The following is a 17,215-nucleotide window of genomic DNA, read 5'->3' as shown; positions in this document are numbered from 1 at the left end:
TGGAATAAAATGACAAATGTAAGCCTTCATGTCCATGAACATTACACACATAAGGTCTGAATAATGACAATTCCACAGACTGATGTTTTACCTTTAGATTCGAATGATAAGAAGCCTACATTTGCACTGAGTGAAACCTAGCTTGAGTAATCAATTGGGAGCATGTTTCTGTCAGCTCCAGTACATATGCAACTTGGCTTAAATTCAAATCTAAATCCAAATCAATTTATAGAGTGCAACTTATCACCCTGCGGGGTATCCGGGTGCTGGGTGTTGTGGCTTCGAGCTGGATGGCTATTCCTCAAAAAGCCTCGTTTCAGTTTTCTCCTGAATTCCATGAGGGAGTGTGTAGTCCACAGGTGAGTGGAAAGGTCGTTGCAGGTCTTGCGGGCGAGGTAAGAGAAAGCCAGAAATCCTCATGATTTGGGCAAGAGCGAGGTTTGTTGATCGGAGCTCTCTGGCAGACTGGCAGGAGAATCTGTGGTTAATGCAGCTAGGTCCGTTGTGGGGCGCTTTGAAGGAGATGAGGACCTTGAAGTTGCATCTCTTGTGCACAGGCAGCCAGTGTAGGTCCTTGAGGTGAGGTGTGGCGTGGGTCCATCCAGGACAAGTTTTGCGGCTGCGTTCTGGATGGTCTGGAGTCGGCGGAGGAGTTGGGCAGGGAGCCCGAAGTAGAGGGTGTTTCAATTGTCCAGTCTGCTGGTGATGGTGAGCAGGATTACTGTCTTTCTGGTTTCGACGGGGACCCTTTTGAAAATCTTGCGTAGCATGCAGAGCTGGTGGAAGCATGAAGATGTCATGGCATTTATCTGTCGTTTGAAGGTGAGTTTGTGATCTATGATGATGCAGAGGTTTCAGGCGTGTTCAGTTGGGGTGTTGTCCAAAAGCTGAGTGTTACAACGAGTCGGTCCAGGGGGATGAGCTGTTTCTAAAGACTTCTGTGATTTCGGGGTTCAATTTTAGGCAGTTGGATTTCGTCCAGCTGGCGACGTGGCTCTTGACTTTGCTGAAGTTGCCTCTAGGGAAGGTGTGGTCTTCGGAAAGGGAGAAAATGAGTTGAGTGTTGTCGGTGTATGAGATGATGTAAAGTCTGTGGAAATGCACAATCTCAGCCAGTGGTATTACGTAGCTGTTGAACTGGATAGGGCTGAGAGAGGAACCCTGGAGGACTCTGCATGTGGTGCTCTTGGGTTCTGAAGTGAAAGGTGGGAGGTGGACTCTGGGTGTTTCCTGTGATGAAGGCATGGATCCATTTGACAACGTTGCTTCTGATCCCTGTGTGGTGGAGTCTGAAGGTGAGGGTGTAGTGGGAGATGGTGTTGAATGCAGGGGAGAGGTCGAGTAGGATCAATGCCGCCTTTTCTCCCATGTGGAGGAGGGACCTGATGCTGTTGGTAGCAGCGATAATGGCGGTCTTGGTGCTGTAGTTGGTGCGAGAGCCGCATTGCGAGGTGTAAAATAGGTTGTATTTTTTCAGCTGTTGGGAGAGCTGTTTGTTGATGGCTTTTTCCAGGATTTTAGCAGGGAATAGGAGGAACGAGGTGGGGCGATCATTTTTGAGTTTGCTGGAGTCTGCATTTGGTTTCTTGACTTCTGCTTGTTTCCTGACTTTGGGGATGGTGGCTGTTCTGATAGATGTGTTGAGAATGGGAGTGAAGATGTAGCTGATTTCCTTCTGGTCATGGTTGAATATGTGATGGGGGGCAAGGGTTACTGGGAGAGCCAGAGTTAGTCGATCCCATGGGGTCCGCTGTTTTCTGAATGTATAGAGACTTCTAGTCCGTGATCTGGTGGCTGTAAGATCCTCCTGATGGGGAAAGTAGACGTTCTATGTTGGTTGGTTTGGGAGGGAAATTATTGTAGATTGTTGTGATTTTGTTGTAGAAGTATTCAGCCAATGAGTCACATAGGGTCTTACATGAAGCTGGGTGTCTGGAGACAAGTCCAATCCTTCGCCAAAGACCTTCTTCTATGAAGGGGGAAAGGATAAGCCCCAGTAGGTGTCTGATACAGCCTCTATAAATTAAAGGTTTTATAGGGTTGTGAACAAGTCATTGGCATTTTCCTGTAGAATCTTCCTGTAGACAAATCATGATTACTAACATACATGTTACTTACAAAAAAAGGGAGCATGATTCATACAAGGGAGCAGAATTGAGACAGTGGCTTTCTGTGGGTTGCCTAAGTGCTCACATCCAAGCCCAGCAGGCATCAGCAAACTCCTTGACTTGGGCATTCAGTAAACTTTGAAGGTCGACAGTGAACCCTGATCTGCTACCTCTTCTAAAGGTTATGGCTAGAAAGAGGCTATCAACCATAGCACAAGGTACCTCACCATTCAGAGGCAGACTGGCGAACTGGCTAGATAGAGCCCCAGTAACTTGCTACAGAGAAATCTTCACCTTTCCAAAAAACACAACCCATGCCCAAATCCGCTTAGAATTCGCCCTGCCCTCTCAACAGCTGATTATGAACCCAAAATTCATCCTATTACCTGAAAGCCAAACAAGACCTGGCTGGCACTTTAAAAACACTCTATGGTCAGTGATAACCAATGTACAGTTTAAGTGGCATAGGTATTAAAGCAGCTCATTAGCAGACCTGGAAGCACAGGATGTATGGGTGTCCAATCTCCCAGTTAAACAGGTCAAAAGAGTATTTATGAAGCCAAACTAATTTTTGTGGTCGGGGATAAGCAGACCGTGAAAGGGAAAGGGCACATTAATTGGGCAATCAAGCTAGATGATCCCGGTACCCTCCCACTATATCCTACCTATTGGTCAAGACAGTGAAAATTGGGTTAAGTTAATTAAGGTTTGGACCAATCCACCTAAGAACATATTGGGTTGGTCAGAAGGATCATGAGGTTAACCGACAATGTAGGCTAGGATGCAGGTTCTGTACTAGAACTGCAGGGTCAAGAAGAGACGTTGGATCAAAATCTGTGCCTTTCTTTTTTCTTTGGGGTGGATGGAGAGGTTTACAGTAAATAGTACAGAAGAGGATAGTCACTGGGATTTCACGTCCACTGTACCATGGTAGAAGAGGCATCCATAATCTTCCTCCCACTTTCAACTGGAGCATCAGGTCCTGGCCCTGGGATGCAATTGAGCGTTAGTTGAGATATATACACTCAAACCTTTCTATACTTGTGCATTCTGAGGAACAATGCCTACAGGGATTCAGGATGACAACAGAATAGAGGGAAGGCAATAAATCCCTGCTCAGTACAGGTCTCATTATACAGCTTGCAGCCCTCCAATACTTCACAACAGGTAAGTTGAACCAAGAACTTTCACTGCATATGCAAATGACCAAGTCAAGCCTAGATCAGGGGATTATAAATCAAGAGAAGTCCTCCCCCAATCTCGTCCCTACTCCTATAAAAATAGGAAGCTATCAAAACAATAAATCAAACGTTCTTGCTTGAATATTAGTAAACCTCATGGGTGTATGCAGCAGCTATGATGCTAGATATTATTATGTAACTGAATATTTCCTATTCTATTGGCCTTTCAAGCTCAGTTGGATCTGAGCCAGTGACTTTAAGGCTAATCACATTTTCTTTGCAGGTGAGTTCCCAAAGAGCTATCTGTCAGAAATACTGGAATTCACAATCTCTGGGAACCATGTCCAGTGTTTCAGGGGCACAGTTACATTTTTCAGTCTCCTTAACAGAAGCTAGCTATGGACTAGCCTTGGAGGCTGTGGCAGGCAGTCCAGTGGCAGCTGGGAAGGAAATGGATTGTGTATTAACAAGGGAACACAGATCAGCACTTCCGGGGCAAGGTGGAAAGACTTAAAACGTTCAGGAAAAGGTGGGCCATTCCGGAAAAGCTGGAACATTCCAGAAGGTACCAGACACTTCTGGGTCAGTAAGAGCTGAGAAGATTAAATTATCAGTCACAGCATTACACTTTGTCTGGCAATAGCAGTTAATGGGTGTTCTATTTTGGTTGCTTAGTCTGCACTGTTTGCGTGACCTGCACCATTTATTTTCTTTTTACCCCCCTCGGTTCCATCAGGTGGTTAGGGCAGCTAAGGGTATCCTTTCCTTTCACAAACGCTGTGCTTCACTTGGTGCCGTTCTGGAATTCCTACTCAAACATTCCAAGTCATCCTAGCTCCTGTTGTTTCTACTATAGCCTTAGAACACGCCGTAGCGGGCTCTACCGGCTATTAAAGGCCCGATACCCGCGTTAAATGCCCGAGCCGAAGGCGAGGGCATTTAACAAGGGAGAGGGACTTTAATAGCCGGTAGAGCCCGCTACGGCGGGTTCTAAGGCTATTAGAACATTCTGCCACTCAGGGCAGAATGTTCTATTAAAAAGAAAAAATTTCACGGAGCCCGAGGGGATTAAAATCCCCTCGGGCTCCGTGAGGCTTTGTTCACAGCTGCTGCTGTGAACAAAGCGAACATTGGAATGTTGGCGCTGCGGGCTTTTACCAGCCAGTAAAAGCCTGCAGCACTCCATTGTTTTCAATGGAGCTCCCAGCATTCCAATGTTCTAATACTGTATTCAGTTCCCAGAATATATCCTGGTGTTCTGGAGGTAGCCTCGGTCTCTGTGCTTCCTTACATTTGTAAGCCATTCCAGTGATACTCCTAAGATAAAGTATTCTATAGTACGCAAGTATATTCAGATTGATGGTATCTTGCCATAAAGGATTATTTGCAGACAGAGGGTTAGCATCAGAGTGCGAGGCCTGAATTCCAGTAAGATCCTGACACTACTTTCACTATAAAGTAGATGGCTACAGCTATGTTCCTAAGCGCTTGCATAAAGGATGTCTACTGCACATTGGAAGAAAACAATGTCTCTCAAAGGTACAGGAGGGAAAGGCATCTACATTTCCTACACTGAAAAAGGTGTTGATTGGATAAGGGTTCTACAAAAAGTATAGTGCAGGTGTAGGCCAGGTGAGCACCGGGGTATCTGCACTCCTTGAAGCCTGATATACACCCCCCCCCCCCCACACCACCACCCACCCCCCCCCACCCAGCCCCATAATTAAGACTCTCAGGAGACAATCTCTTTCAGAAGCATAAAGCAACTGAGCAATAGCTTGCTGTATTTTCTAGTCCTGTATTGTGAGCAAAATATAAGGTTTTGGGGGACAGTATAAAGGGCATAGACATAGAGGCACCTCTATGAAGACTGTGTGCATGAGAGGAAATTGTTCTCATATGTTTAGAGATACATATATTTTCAGCCCTCTTACATTTCATCCTCTGTTAACGTGAAGGAGACAGACTACAAATAATTAAGTGAAGACGAATTAGTTTTACAATTACACAAAAACGCACAGGGATCATGTTTCTTCTGACACATCACATAGTATGAATGTTTATGGGTTGCACCAGAAATGATCAGAAAGGCATAGGCTTCAACCACTAACAGACATCAGAAAACAATGTTGATATTTGGTAGGAAAAGTGGAAAGTTTTAGCCTACCTTTATGTCTGGTAGCATCTACTTTCTGTCTTCTGTCCGCAATTTTTCTTTGAGCAGATGAAGCACTTTTTAACAAGACTGCTTTCTGGGCACACTCACTGGAAATGTCCTTCACTCTCTCCTTTTGATCACTAGGTCTTACCTTAACTGAAGAAAAAAATATTGAAAACTGACCACATGAATTGTAACAATACTTAAATACAGCCTCTGTAGGAAGGATGCTTCCCTGCCCACTTAACATAGACAATAAAATGATATTATGTTTGTGCTGCTGCATATTTGATAAATACGATGCTGTCAGAAATGTTTCTTTCTCAAAGTGCAGGGAGCAAAGGAGGAGGAGATATGTTTCAATTAGTAAGGCAAAAAGGAGTGATAAGCTGAAAAATGCTCTCCAAACCATCAAATGTAAGACATGCTTCACAGAAGAAAACATAGGAGCACAGAATACAGCTAAATGCACCTCATCAACATGACTGTGCCCACTTTTAGCAAAATAGGGAAGAGCTAATGACAAGCTAGGGAAAACAGCCATTCACACACAACTTCTGGTCTTCTATGCACAACCTGTCAATTGTGCTTTAGGTTATTATCTTGTATTTATTTTGATCTAACTGCATTTATAAGACCTGGGTGGGTGGTCTTACACAGCTCTAGGTCCTCATATTACCTGTTCCCCTCTTCTTTCTGGTCCAGGATGAATTCTACCTCTCCACAGAGTATAAAGGGAAGCACCAGGAACTTCTGAGATTTGTCTATTCCCCTTACAACTGGGATCTTCTCCGGTCAAGAAGCATCTTTACCTTGAAAATGCTAATTTTATTTAGAAACATCAGCTCACAAAAAGTGCAGCTGAGAGGTATGTAAAAAAGCAAATGTTGGCATGTTATGGCTCAGCTGACAAATGACAGTTTGCATGATGCACACTGCACACTTATAGAGCTGATAAAAGTGGGTGATGTCATTAACTAAATAAAGTCAATAATGAATATTGTAATGACCTTACTTACTGGAATCAATCTATAACTGGCACATTAGCCCTTCTCAAGGTGAAACTGGCCCTGGTTTGCTTGTATTCATGTTCAGGGGGAACCTGGCAGGCAGTGAAGGCAGACTGTTCCTTTGAGGAACGTGGTAAAGGTTGATTTGCATGTGGCTGGGTCCAAACTGAGGTGGCATGATGGGTACAAAATGATGGACTGGACTGCAGTTCTGAGTAATTGCCAGTGGCTGACATTAATTGAAGCATTCCTTCCATCGCCTTGGTGTTGCAGTTGAAGCCCTAATGTGCAACAGGTATGCCCAGACATGGGTTCCTTGATCACTGTACCACTGGAATCAAACTAGAACTGGCTGATGAGCCCTTATCAGGGTGAAATCGGTCCTATGTTGCTTGTATTTCGGTTCGGGGAGGACCTGAATTGGCAGTCTGGGCTGGATTGTTTTCATGAGGAGCAGGGTCAAGGCTGATTTGCATATGCCTAGGTTGAAACTGAGACACCATGGTGGGTGAAAGACAACGGACTGGGATGTGACCCTGAGTAATTGTCAGTGGATGAGATCAATCCAGGAATTCCATCCTTCACCTAGTTGATCATACGGCTTACTGGAATGCAAGCATGAGTCTGAATAGGAGGACTGAAGCTCCGTGACCAGTGGACTGAACGCAAGTGTACACATTGTCAGTAGTCAATCTCCCTAGCAGCCCCTGGTTCTTGTTCTGTCTAAGGCTCTAAAAAGTAGGCAGGACATTGACAAGGAGGAAACAAGAAGGGAAAGAGTGAGGATGAGAGAGGAAAGAAATATTAAGGGAAGAAGTGAAGGCAAGGGCAGCAAGAGAGAATGAGAAGAAAAGACATGAGAAAGGCAAGAAGGACAGAATAGGGAAAGAGGAAAGAAAGAGGGCAGCAGTATGGGAATTAAAGAACGGAAGAAGGAGAGCAAGGAAAAAAAGGCTGGTAGAAAGGGACTAATATGGTGAAGGGAAGATCAAGCAGTCACAAAAGAGGATACAACAGAATGACACAGAGGTGGTCTAATAGCTGGAACAGAACGAAAAAGAGGCAAACTTTAAGACATAGAGATGCATACCTTGACCTCTACCACTGCTTGCTTGGACAAGTCCCCTATTGAATGCTGCACTATCTGGCTCAGTCCGATGACAACTGCTCTGATAACCACCTTCTCCAAAGGCAACATATTTGGTGTGATCTTGCTTCGCTGAATGCAGTGGTAGCCTTTCAGATCCTTTACAAAAGAAAATTAACCATTATTTTGTTTCAGTATAAGCAACTTGATATTGAGGATCTATCGCTGTAATAAAATTTGACACAATCTATGTTAGTGTGTATGCGTTACATATATTGTAAACTAGGCAGTACCTGTCTCATCTCCACTTCGAGGCACAGTTTTATAATGTGACCAATGAATGACCTCCCTAAGAGCGTCTTCTGTTGACACAGATGTACCATCTGGGTTGGAATAAAACAGCAGTAACGGCTGAAAGTGACTCCTGATGCATTTGGTGACCACATCTTTCCACTTTGTTCCAACCTGAGAAATAAATATACACATAACTGTTCAGTGGTGGTATTTGCAACTTATTCTACTCGTTTTTTAATTACATTGAGTTTAATGGAATTTGCTAGGCTATATTCTACCCTTAACATGCAAATATGCACAATTTTAATGGTTGCAAAAGATGATTGTTAAATACAGAAAATAAATAGGAATAGCCATTTATTCCAAATGCCAAAAAATAAAAGTAAAGAAAACAAGAAAAACACTAATACATTTCTAAGCAATTTACAAGAGAACTTTGAGTGGGATGAATTGGATTAGGAAGGTTTAGAATGGGCAGGAGTCGGGTGGGCTGGAATGGAGTGGATGATTGGAGTGGAATGGGGTGGGGTGGGGTGGGGTGGGGTGGATTGGACTCAGTTAGGATAGACAAATTGGAGTGGGATGGATTGAACTGGGGTGGGTTGGGATAGGTTGGACTGGACTGAGGTAGAGTGAGGTGGATTGGACAAGAGTGAAGTGGGGTGGTTTGGAAAGGGGTGGATTAGAATGAGGTTGACTGGACTGAATTGGGGTGGAATGGATTAGAGTGAGGTGGATTGGGTGGGGTTGGGTGGACTGGGGTGGATTGTACTGAGGTAGGTTGGACTGGACTGAGGTGAATTGGACTGAGTGATGTGAACTTCACTCGGTTTGGGCGGACTGGACTGGAGTGGGGCGGACTGGACTGGAGTGGGGCAGACTGGACTGGAGTGGGCGGACTGGAATGGGTGGATTGGATTCAGTGCAGTAGACTGGATTGGGGTGGTTTGGGTTAGGGTGGTTTGGATTAGGGTAGGGTGGATTTGACCGGGGTGGGGTGGATTGGATTTTTTTTGGAGTGTGGTGCACTGACTTGAAGTGGAATGGATTGTGGTGGATTGGACTACAGTGGATTGAGTGGGGTGGATTACTGAGTGGGGTGGATTGGTCTGGGGTGGACTCGATTGGTGTGGCTTTGGATGGGGTGGATTAAGGTGATTTGGAGTAGGGTTGATTTGACAGGAGTTGGGAATATTAAAGTGGACTTTTCTGACTGGGGTGGGTTAAGATGGACTGTAGCAGGGTGGTGTGGAGTGGATTGAGTGAGTGAACTGAAATGGGGTGAATTGGAACGGGTGGGGGGTTGGACTGGGGTTGGGTGGGGTGAATTGGATTAAGGTGGATGGATTGGATTGAAATGGGGTGGATTGGAGTGAAGTGGTGTTGATTGGAATGGAATGGATTTTCTGGAGTGGGGTGGATTGGACTAGAGTGGCCTGGATTTTAGCAGGGTGGATTGACTGGAGTGGGTGAACTGTACTGGAGATGGTTGGATTGGACTGAGGTGGGTTGGATATAATGGGGTGGACTGGACTGAGTGGGGTAGATTGGATTTGGACTGATGCAGGGCAGATTAGATTGATGTGGGTAGCGGTGGAGTGGATTAAGGTGGTTTGGAGTGAGGTGAATGGCGGTGGACTGGACAGGAGTGAGGTGGATTAAGGTGAACTGTATTGGACTGGAGTGGGTTAAGGTGAACTGGATTGGAACGAGATGGATTGGAGTGGACTGAAGTTTAGTGGGATGAACTGGGGTGGTGTGGATTGGATTGGGGTGGATTAGAATAGAGCTGAGTGGGGTGGATTGGAGTACGGTGGGGTGGACTAAGTAAAATGAGTAGGACTGGATTAGAGTGGGATGGATAGGAGTAGAGTGGGATGAAATTGGATTGGGTGGACTGGAATGAAATGGTGTGGGGTGGATTAGAGTGGGGTGGTATGCAATGAGGTGGGGTGGACTGGACTTGAGAGGGGTGAGTTGGACTGAGTGGGGTGAAATGGAGGGGGTGGATAGGAATGGAGTAAGGTGGATTGGTGTGGAGCAGGGTAGATAGGATTTGAGTGGGTGGATTACGATGGAATGGGGTAGATTGGATTGAAGTGGGGTGGTTTAAAGTGAAATGGATTGGACTGGGGAATTAAGGTGGATTGGACTGGAGTGAGGTGGGTTGGGTTGGATTGCAATGTAGTGGATTGGAGTGGGATGAGTTGAATTGGAGTGAGTGTGCTGGACTGGAGTGTGGTGGACTGGAGTAGAGTGGGTGATTGTGGTGGATTGGAGTGGGGTAGATTGGATTGTAGTGGTGCAGATTAATTTGGATTAGAGTGGGGCACAATGTTTTGGTTTGCAGTGGGTCAGTTTGGAGTGGGGCAGATTTTTTTGATTGGAGTGGGGCGGACTGGAGTGGACCAGCCTGACTTGAGCTTGAGTGGGGCATATTCTTTTGGACTGAGTGGGGCATATTCTTTTGGACTGAGTGGGGCATATTCTTTTGGACTGAGTGGGGCATATTCTTTTGGACTGAGTGGTGCAGACTGTTTTGGACTGGAGTAAGGCAGACTGATTTGGATTAGAGTGTGTCAGATTGGAGTGGGGGCAGACTGTTTTGGATCAGAGTGGGGGCAGACTGTTTTGGATCAGAGTGGGGGCAGACTGTTTTGGATCAGAGTGGGGGCAGACTGTTTTGGATCAGAGTGGGGGCAGACTGTTTTGGATCAGAGTGGGGGCAGACTGTTTTGGATCAGAGTGGGGGCAGACTGTTTTGGATCAGAGTGGGGGCAGACTGTTTTGGATCAGAGTGGGGGCAGACTGTTTTGGATCAGAGTGGGGGCAGACTGTTTTGGATCAGAGTGGGGGCAGACTGTTTTGGATCAGAGTGGGGGCAGACTGTTTTGGATCAGAGTGGGGGCAGACTGTTTTGGATCAGAGTGGGGGCAGACTGTTTTGGATCAGAGTGGGGGCAGACTGTTTTGGATCAGAGTGGGGGCAGACTGTTTTGGATCAGAGTGGGGGCAGACTGTTTTGGATCAGAGTGGGGGCAGACTGTTTTGGATCAGAGTGGGGGCAGACTGTTTTGGATCAGAGTGGGGGCAGACTGTTTTGGATCAGAGTGGGGGCAGACTGTTTTGGATCAGAGTGGGGGCAGACTGTTTTGGATCAGAGTGGGGGCAGACTGTTTTGGATCAGAGTGGGGGCAGACTGTTTTGGATCAGAGTGGGGGCAGGCTGTTTTGGATCAGAGTGGGGGCAGGCTGCTTTGGATCAGAGTGGGGGCAGACTGCTTTGGATCAGAGTGGGGGCAGACTGTTTTGGATCAGAGTGGGGGCAGACTGTTTTGGATCAGAGAGGGGGCAGACTGTTTTGGATCAGAGAGGGGGCAGACTGTTTTGGATCAGAGAGGGGGCAGACTGTTTTGGATCAGAGAGGGGGCAGACTGTTTTGGATCAGAGAGGGGGCAGACTGTTTTGGATCAGACTGTTTTGGATCAGAGAGGGGGCAGACTGTTTTGGATCAGAGAGGGGGCAGACTGTTTTGGATCAGAGAGGGGGCAGACTGTTTTGGATCAGAGAGGGGGCAGACTGTTTTGGATCAGAGAGGGGGCAGACTGTTTTGGATCAGAGAGGGGGCAGACTGTTTTGGATCAGAGAGGGGGCAGACTGTTTTGGATCAGAGTGGGGGCAGACTGTTTTGGATCAGAGTGGGGGCAGACTGTTTTGGATCAGAGTGGGGGCAGACTGTTTTGGATCAGAGTGGGGGCAGACTGTTTTGGATCAGAGTGGGGGCAGACTGTTTTGGATCAGAGTGGGGGCAGACTGTTTTGGATCAAAGTGGGGGCAGACTGTTTTGGATCAGAGTGGGGGCAGACTGTTTTGGATCAGAGTGGGGGCAGATTGTTTTGGATCAGAGTGGGGCAGATTGTTCTGGATCAGAGTGGGGCAGACTGGAGTGGGGTGGATCGGGGTGGGGTGGGGCAGAGTGGGGCAGATTGGAGTGGGCAGATTTGCGTGGGGCAGATTGTTTTGAATCAGCGTGGGGGCAGACTGGAGTGGGGTGGATCGGGGTGGGGTGGGTCGAATGAGGTGGTCTGGATTGGAGTGGGGTAGATTGGATTGGAGTGGGCAGATTGTTTTGGATTGGAGTGGGGAAGGTTGGAGTCAGGGAGATAGTTTTGGATTGGAGTGGGGCAGATTGTTGCGGATTGGGGTGGGGCAGATTTTTGTGGATTAACTACAGAAAATACAACTCTGCAATTTTGTTTGTTCTGCTGAGCACATTTTTTGCCAATCATGTGCCTTCTGTTTGCGGGGTACGAACAGTACCTCAATCAAGTCCGGAGTAGTGGATGGCCCTGATTAAACATAATCAATCAATGCTTGGGCCCTGCTCCATGGACAGGAACGGGAATGATGATTTGCCAGCCGTGACCAACTGTGAGGCTGTAAAGAAGAATGCCAAGCAACCCAACAAATGATAAGCAACAGGCGGGCTTCAAAGCACTTTTCTAAATATAACTATGTCTCACAAGCGATATGCATGCGCTAGCGTATGCTACTGCATGCTCGACCCTCAAAAGGAATTACACTTTGGTTTGCTTATAACTTTGACACTGTTTGACATTTAGATTATACAAGTTGCAAACTGCATACTTAATTTTCCAAAGCTTGATTACAGATTGCATGCTTTCAATAGCCATCCACTCCTCCAATCATCCACTGGATGGAAGCTGGAGAAGAGGGTCCTGGAGTGAGTGCGGAAGGGGAGATGTGGAGCGCTGCAGTGGGAGCATTAAGTTCCATGGCGGGTCTCGAGTAAGCGCACCAGAGAGGCCCATGAGAAGGGGTGAAAGCAGTTCCGGTTGGTGCGCAGAGGTGGTCTGACTAGGTGCCAATGTGGCTTGTGCCCCTGGCAACCACCCCTCCTCCTTCCACTTCTTTAGCTGCTCTGAGTCGCACCTTGTGCAGTCACAACGCCAGGCAAGAAACCATTGCCACTGCTACTGCTCTTGCCCCCAGTCTACAGTGTTCCCTGAAGCTAAAATCCAAGGGACCAGGAGCAGAGGGATCAAAAGTAGTTGAATTATTATAGGTCTACCAAAACTGAAAAGCATGTCTAAGAGACAAAAATGTGTTTTTTCAGAACTCATTTGCTGATATAAGGACAAAAACGGTTGAATTTCCAAAATAAATGTAAAGGCGATATTGGACTTATAAATTTTGCAGCACTGGCATACTCATATTATTACTTTGGTACCAGGTGCATTGCAGCTGTGGCTGTTCACTATTACCTGCATAGAGACATTGCAAACTGATCAAACCTTTTTTGATATTACAGCTAGTAACCCTCCCTGACACACTGAAGTGATCACTGCTGGTAATCTTGCAAGGGGTAGGCACTAATGAAATCATGTCTGATTCAATCATTACTACAATAATATTAGTTGTTCAGTATGATTTTCATTGAGCATAAGTAGCTCTTTTACAGAAAAGGTTGGCGATCCCTGGTCTAATTCAACCAACTTGGCACACAGAGACCGTAGCCGAGTTAAAGCTGTTCAGTGCACCGGAGGCATTTCATTTTAATTATGGCACCCGAGGTCCTTTACACCACAAGTGTCATGAGTTGTACAAGCACAAACACGGGAGGCACAAGGTGCCTGGGTGTCATAGTTACCGCATCTGAGGCGAAACACAGCCCCTCAATTAAAGATATGGTGCTACCAGGACCGCTAGAGGTCAACACGTCTCAGGAAAATGAAGCGATAGAAGTGACAGGAAAGTCCCTAACAAAGATTCACAAAGAACAGAAAGTGCCTACCTCTCTCACATTTCTCACACTCGACGATCTGATTCAAGTATTTGCACAGAGTGGGCCGACCAACAATTAGACTCATTAACTAGTTGAATGCAAGGAATCGATAGCATGGCTGCCTCAAATAGTTTCAACGATATTTATAAACTAACCCTGCCTAAACCTGGAAAAGAAATGAATTTTCGGATCCAGCATAGAGGTAGGCCCATTCAGTCCAGTCCTACTGGAAGGCCAAATGGAACCAAGTAATGACTTACTGTCCCCACTTAATCTGCTGCACGTGGCCATGTGCAAACCAGACGCAGAACATTCTTCGAACTGTGCAAAAGAAGATGGGAACAATTCAATTAACTCTGTGGACCTTTGCCACTGACCCGCCTGGTTTGTGCACATGATGGATTATCAATGCATACAGATAATGTGTGGATCACTTTATTGGACACCGTGCAGGCGATAGTGAAAGCATTAACTATTGCTCCAATAAGTGGGACATATAAGTCGATCTACCTAATACTCTTGCAGCATTCAGATGAGAAAATGGTGCTAAATTAGAACACCTTAACAGCAGGATAGTACGTTTCCAATGTGGTACTGATGTTAAATAAAACTCCTGCTCGTTCTCTAGTATTAGATAAACTAAGCACTTTACTGTCAGCCTTAAATAGTCACATAACAGAAGACAAACTAATGACTTTAAATCGAAAATCGTTTAAGAAGAGGAACGCATGAACTACACAAGCACTGACTAAAAACCAACAAAATAGGTTTCCGTTTGTACATAGTAAAACAAGGAATAAAAGCACATCCACTTCACACCTCGTAGAGCCACATGGCTCTAACAATCAAAGGCAGCCCGTGAACGCAATCCTCGTGAAGTACGCCAAGCAGAAGACGCACATGACACAAAAGATACGCAATGGATAGCTACTCCAGAACGCGCATATTTAGCTCCAGCGCTGAACTACGAGCAAGAGCCAGAAAAACAAATAAAAGAATGAGGCCACTGTGCCCCTGAAAAAAAGGGATAGGACGAAGAAAGCACACACAGTGAGCGTGTCTTGTTTAGCGAGAATCCCTCAGCCAGTTGGCAATTGCTAAATACTTCTATTCAAAGGGAACCGTCCGCTAGACTAGTTTCATCGTATAAAAAGGCCAGCTTAACACAACTCTCGTAAAGAGAAAGGAAACAAATGCTGAAAGGCAGAAATCGGTGCCTTAAAAGTACAATTCCATATTTTAAAAAACAGCAACAGCTCCCAATGTTTAAAAAAACTCGAGGAAACAATCAAAGCCTCAGTGGCTAACCCGATCAAGGAACAAACAATCAAAGGCAATCAAAGGCGAATATGCTTTAAGTCCACCCAAAAATGAAGACGATTTTGAAAGACACTGCCAGAATACACCAGAAAACCTTGGATCAATGCAGGCACAAAGAGCAATCTCATCTACTGATGAAGCTAATAAGGCAAGTGATACAGACCACGGTGTAGCGTGCTCCCCACCCTGGGTACCCACCAATGATTATGTCACACATGGAACTGAATATGGCGCCTCTTTAGTCTTCTGCTTGTAACTGCAAACTCAACATTCTAAACCAAGCTTTTATTGTATTCTACTCTAACAGCTACATCGCACTTCTACAGAGTCCATTTGGAGCAAAAACGGTTCTGTCAATATCTCACAAGACATTACGCCCCCACCCCGCTAAATAAGAAATTACAATTTTTTATAAAATCTGTATACCTATATATATATATAAGCAAGTACAACTACATATCTTCAATCAACCTTCTTAGTGCTTTGAACAGTCGACCTGATCTGGTTAGTGGAGCTGGGATCTGTCATCTTCAGTGTCAGAGATTTTTGAAGACGGTGAAGAGGTAGCAACATTCACTGAGTTGTCAAGTTCAGACTTTTTTTTCACCATCTTGATTTGAAGGCTGGTGTATCAAAGACCTAAAGACTTCCCAGGGCAATGGGCAGTCACTATGTGTCCAGTGGAGACACCACATAGAAAGGTTCAGCATCAAATGAAGCATCAGATTTCCTTCTTTGCATCAGTCAGGCGATGATTAAATCTCCTCTCTTAAAAGTGATATTCTTTGAATGTCTCATCTTGTCTGCCTAGGCCTTCTTTTTTTGCTTGTTAACCAAGTCCCTTGTACGAATCATGTTCTCACTTCCTTCTCTCTTGTTGGTCCATTGAGGTAACCTGGTTGTCATTCCGAACATCAGAGTCGCAGGACTTTTGCCTAGTATGGTATAATTACAGTTTTCAAACTGAGTTTCTCTAGAGTTGCACGTTGTAATGCTTTTCTTAGCATACTCATAAAATGCTCAACAAATCCATTGGCCTGTGGCCACAAAGGTGTACCCTCTTGATGCTTTATAGTCAGATGCTCCAGGAAGTCTTTGAATTCTTGACTGTTAAAAGGCAGGCCATTATCAGACTTCAAAATGGCTTGGAATGCCCCAAGTCCCAAAGATACCATCTAGTCTCTCAATGCCTCATTTGTAAATTGTGGATGAGAGATCACTGACTGATGGAAAATGTATTTGTCTACAATCATGATCAGTTGATGTCAATTATCGAGTGGACCGAAAAAGCCGATGGCTATTCTCTCCCATGCATGCTTAGGGAGTTCTGACATGTTCAGAGTATGGTGAATCACATTTGTAGGAAGGAAGCTGCATAGATGATAGGCCTTGATTTCTTTTTCTACCCTCTCATCTAAGTACAGAAACAAAACTCAGTCTGAGAGATCTCTTTTTTGTGACACCACAATGTCCTTCGTGAGCCACTTCAACTATTTTCTGCCCCAGGCTCTCCGGAATCAGGATTCTCAACCCTCACAGTATAACTTCTTAATGAGTTATGGACAGTTTATCTATGACATTTCTGTATTTTTGTTATTCACCATCGTTGATGAGAGGTCCAGTGTGTTGGTTTTATGACTGATGTGTAAATATGTCTTTATAACTTCAGCAAGTCTGCATCATGGCTCATGGCAGTGATAATCTGGGCAAACGAGATACCAACTGGCATATTTGATTTTACAATGAAATTAATGTATGCTTCAACCCTCTTGGATTGAGTAGCTTGACCTTGCATAGGCACGCTGGAAAAGTAGACAGCGGGGTTTTGATAGTTCCCTGGACGATGCACAATGGTATAATTATACTCCTGCGCCCTCATCATTCAATGTGAGGAGGCATCTTGACTTTTGGATTGTCAAAAAAAGTCAGGGAAGCTTACCAGCATAAAAGGCTTTCTGCACAGGAATACATGGAGATGTTCACAAGCCCATAACAGGGCTAAATTTTCTTCCTCAGGTTGTGAGTGAGCACGTTCTGTTTTGGACAAACGTCTACTGGCATATGCCACAATATACCTCCGAGCATTTGGGTGTCTACTGTGCTGTGCATGGATAGCGCCTAACCGGACTGGGCTAGCGTCAACAACAACATCTGTATTAAGATTCGGACTGTAGTTTGCCATTTCAGCAGAATTTCAATGCTTTGTTTGAGTCTCTAGAAACTTTTCTGAATTTCTTGTCACCACTGAAATCA

The 17,215-nt window shown here is 45.3% G+C and overlaps 1 protein-coding gene across 1 annotated transcript in view; it reads right to left on the bottom strand.

The window, feature by feature from the left end:
* USP53 (ubiquitin specific peptidase 53) overlaps nt 1–17,215 on the bottom strand; it is a 255,961-nt gene that overhangs the window by 106,085 nt on the left and 132,661 nt on the right. Inside the window, exons 9-11 of the mRNA XM_069230167.1 lie at nt 7,838–8,009; nt 7,548–7,703; nt 5,457–5,603 (exon numbers count right to left, since the gene is read on the bottom strand). Coding sequence (XP_069086268.1) covers nt 5,457–5,603; nt 7,548–7,703; nt 7,838–8,009 — 475 coding nt within the window. The remainder of the gene's footprint in view (nt 1–5,456; nt 5,604–7,547; nt 7,704–7,837; nt 8,010–17,215) is intronic.

This window comes from Pleurodeles waltl, chromosome 1_1 (assembly GCF_031143425.1).
Source record: "Pleurodeles waltl isolate 20211129_DDA chromosome 1_1, aPleWal1.hap1.20221129, whole genome shotgun sequence".
Taxonomy (NCBI): domain Eukaryota; kingdom Metazoa; phylum Chordata; class Amphibia; order Caudata; family Salamandridae; genus Pleurodeles; species Pleurodeles waltl.
This window is presented reverse-complemented; position numbering and strand designations above follow the sequence as displayed.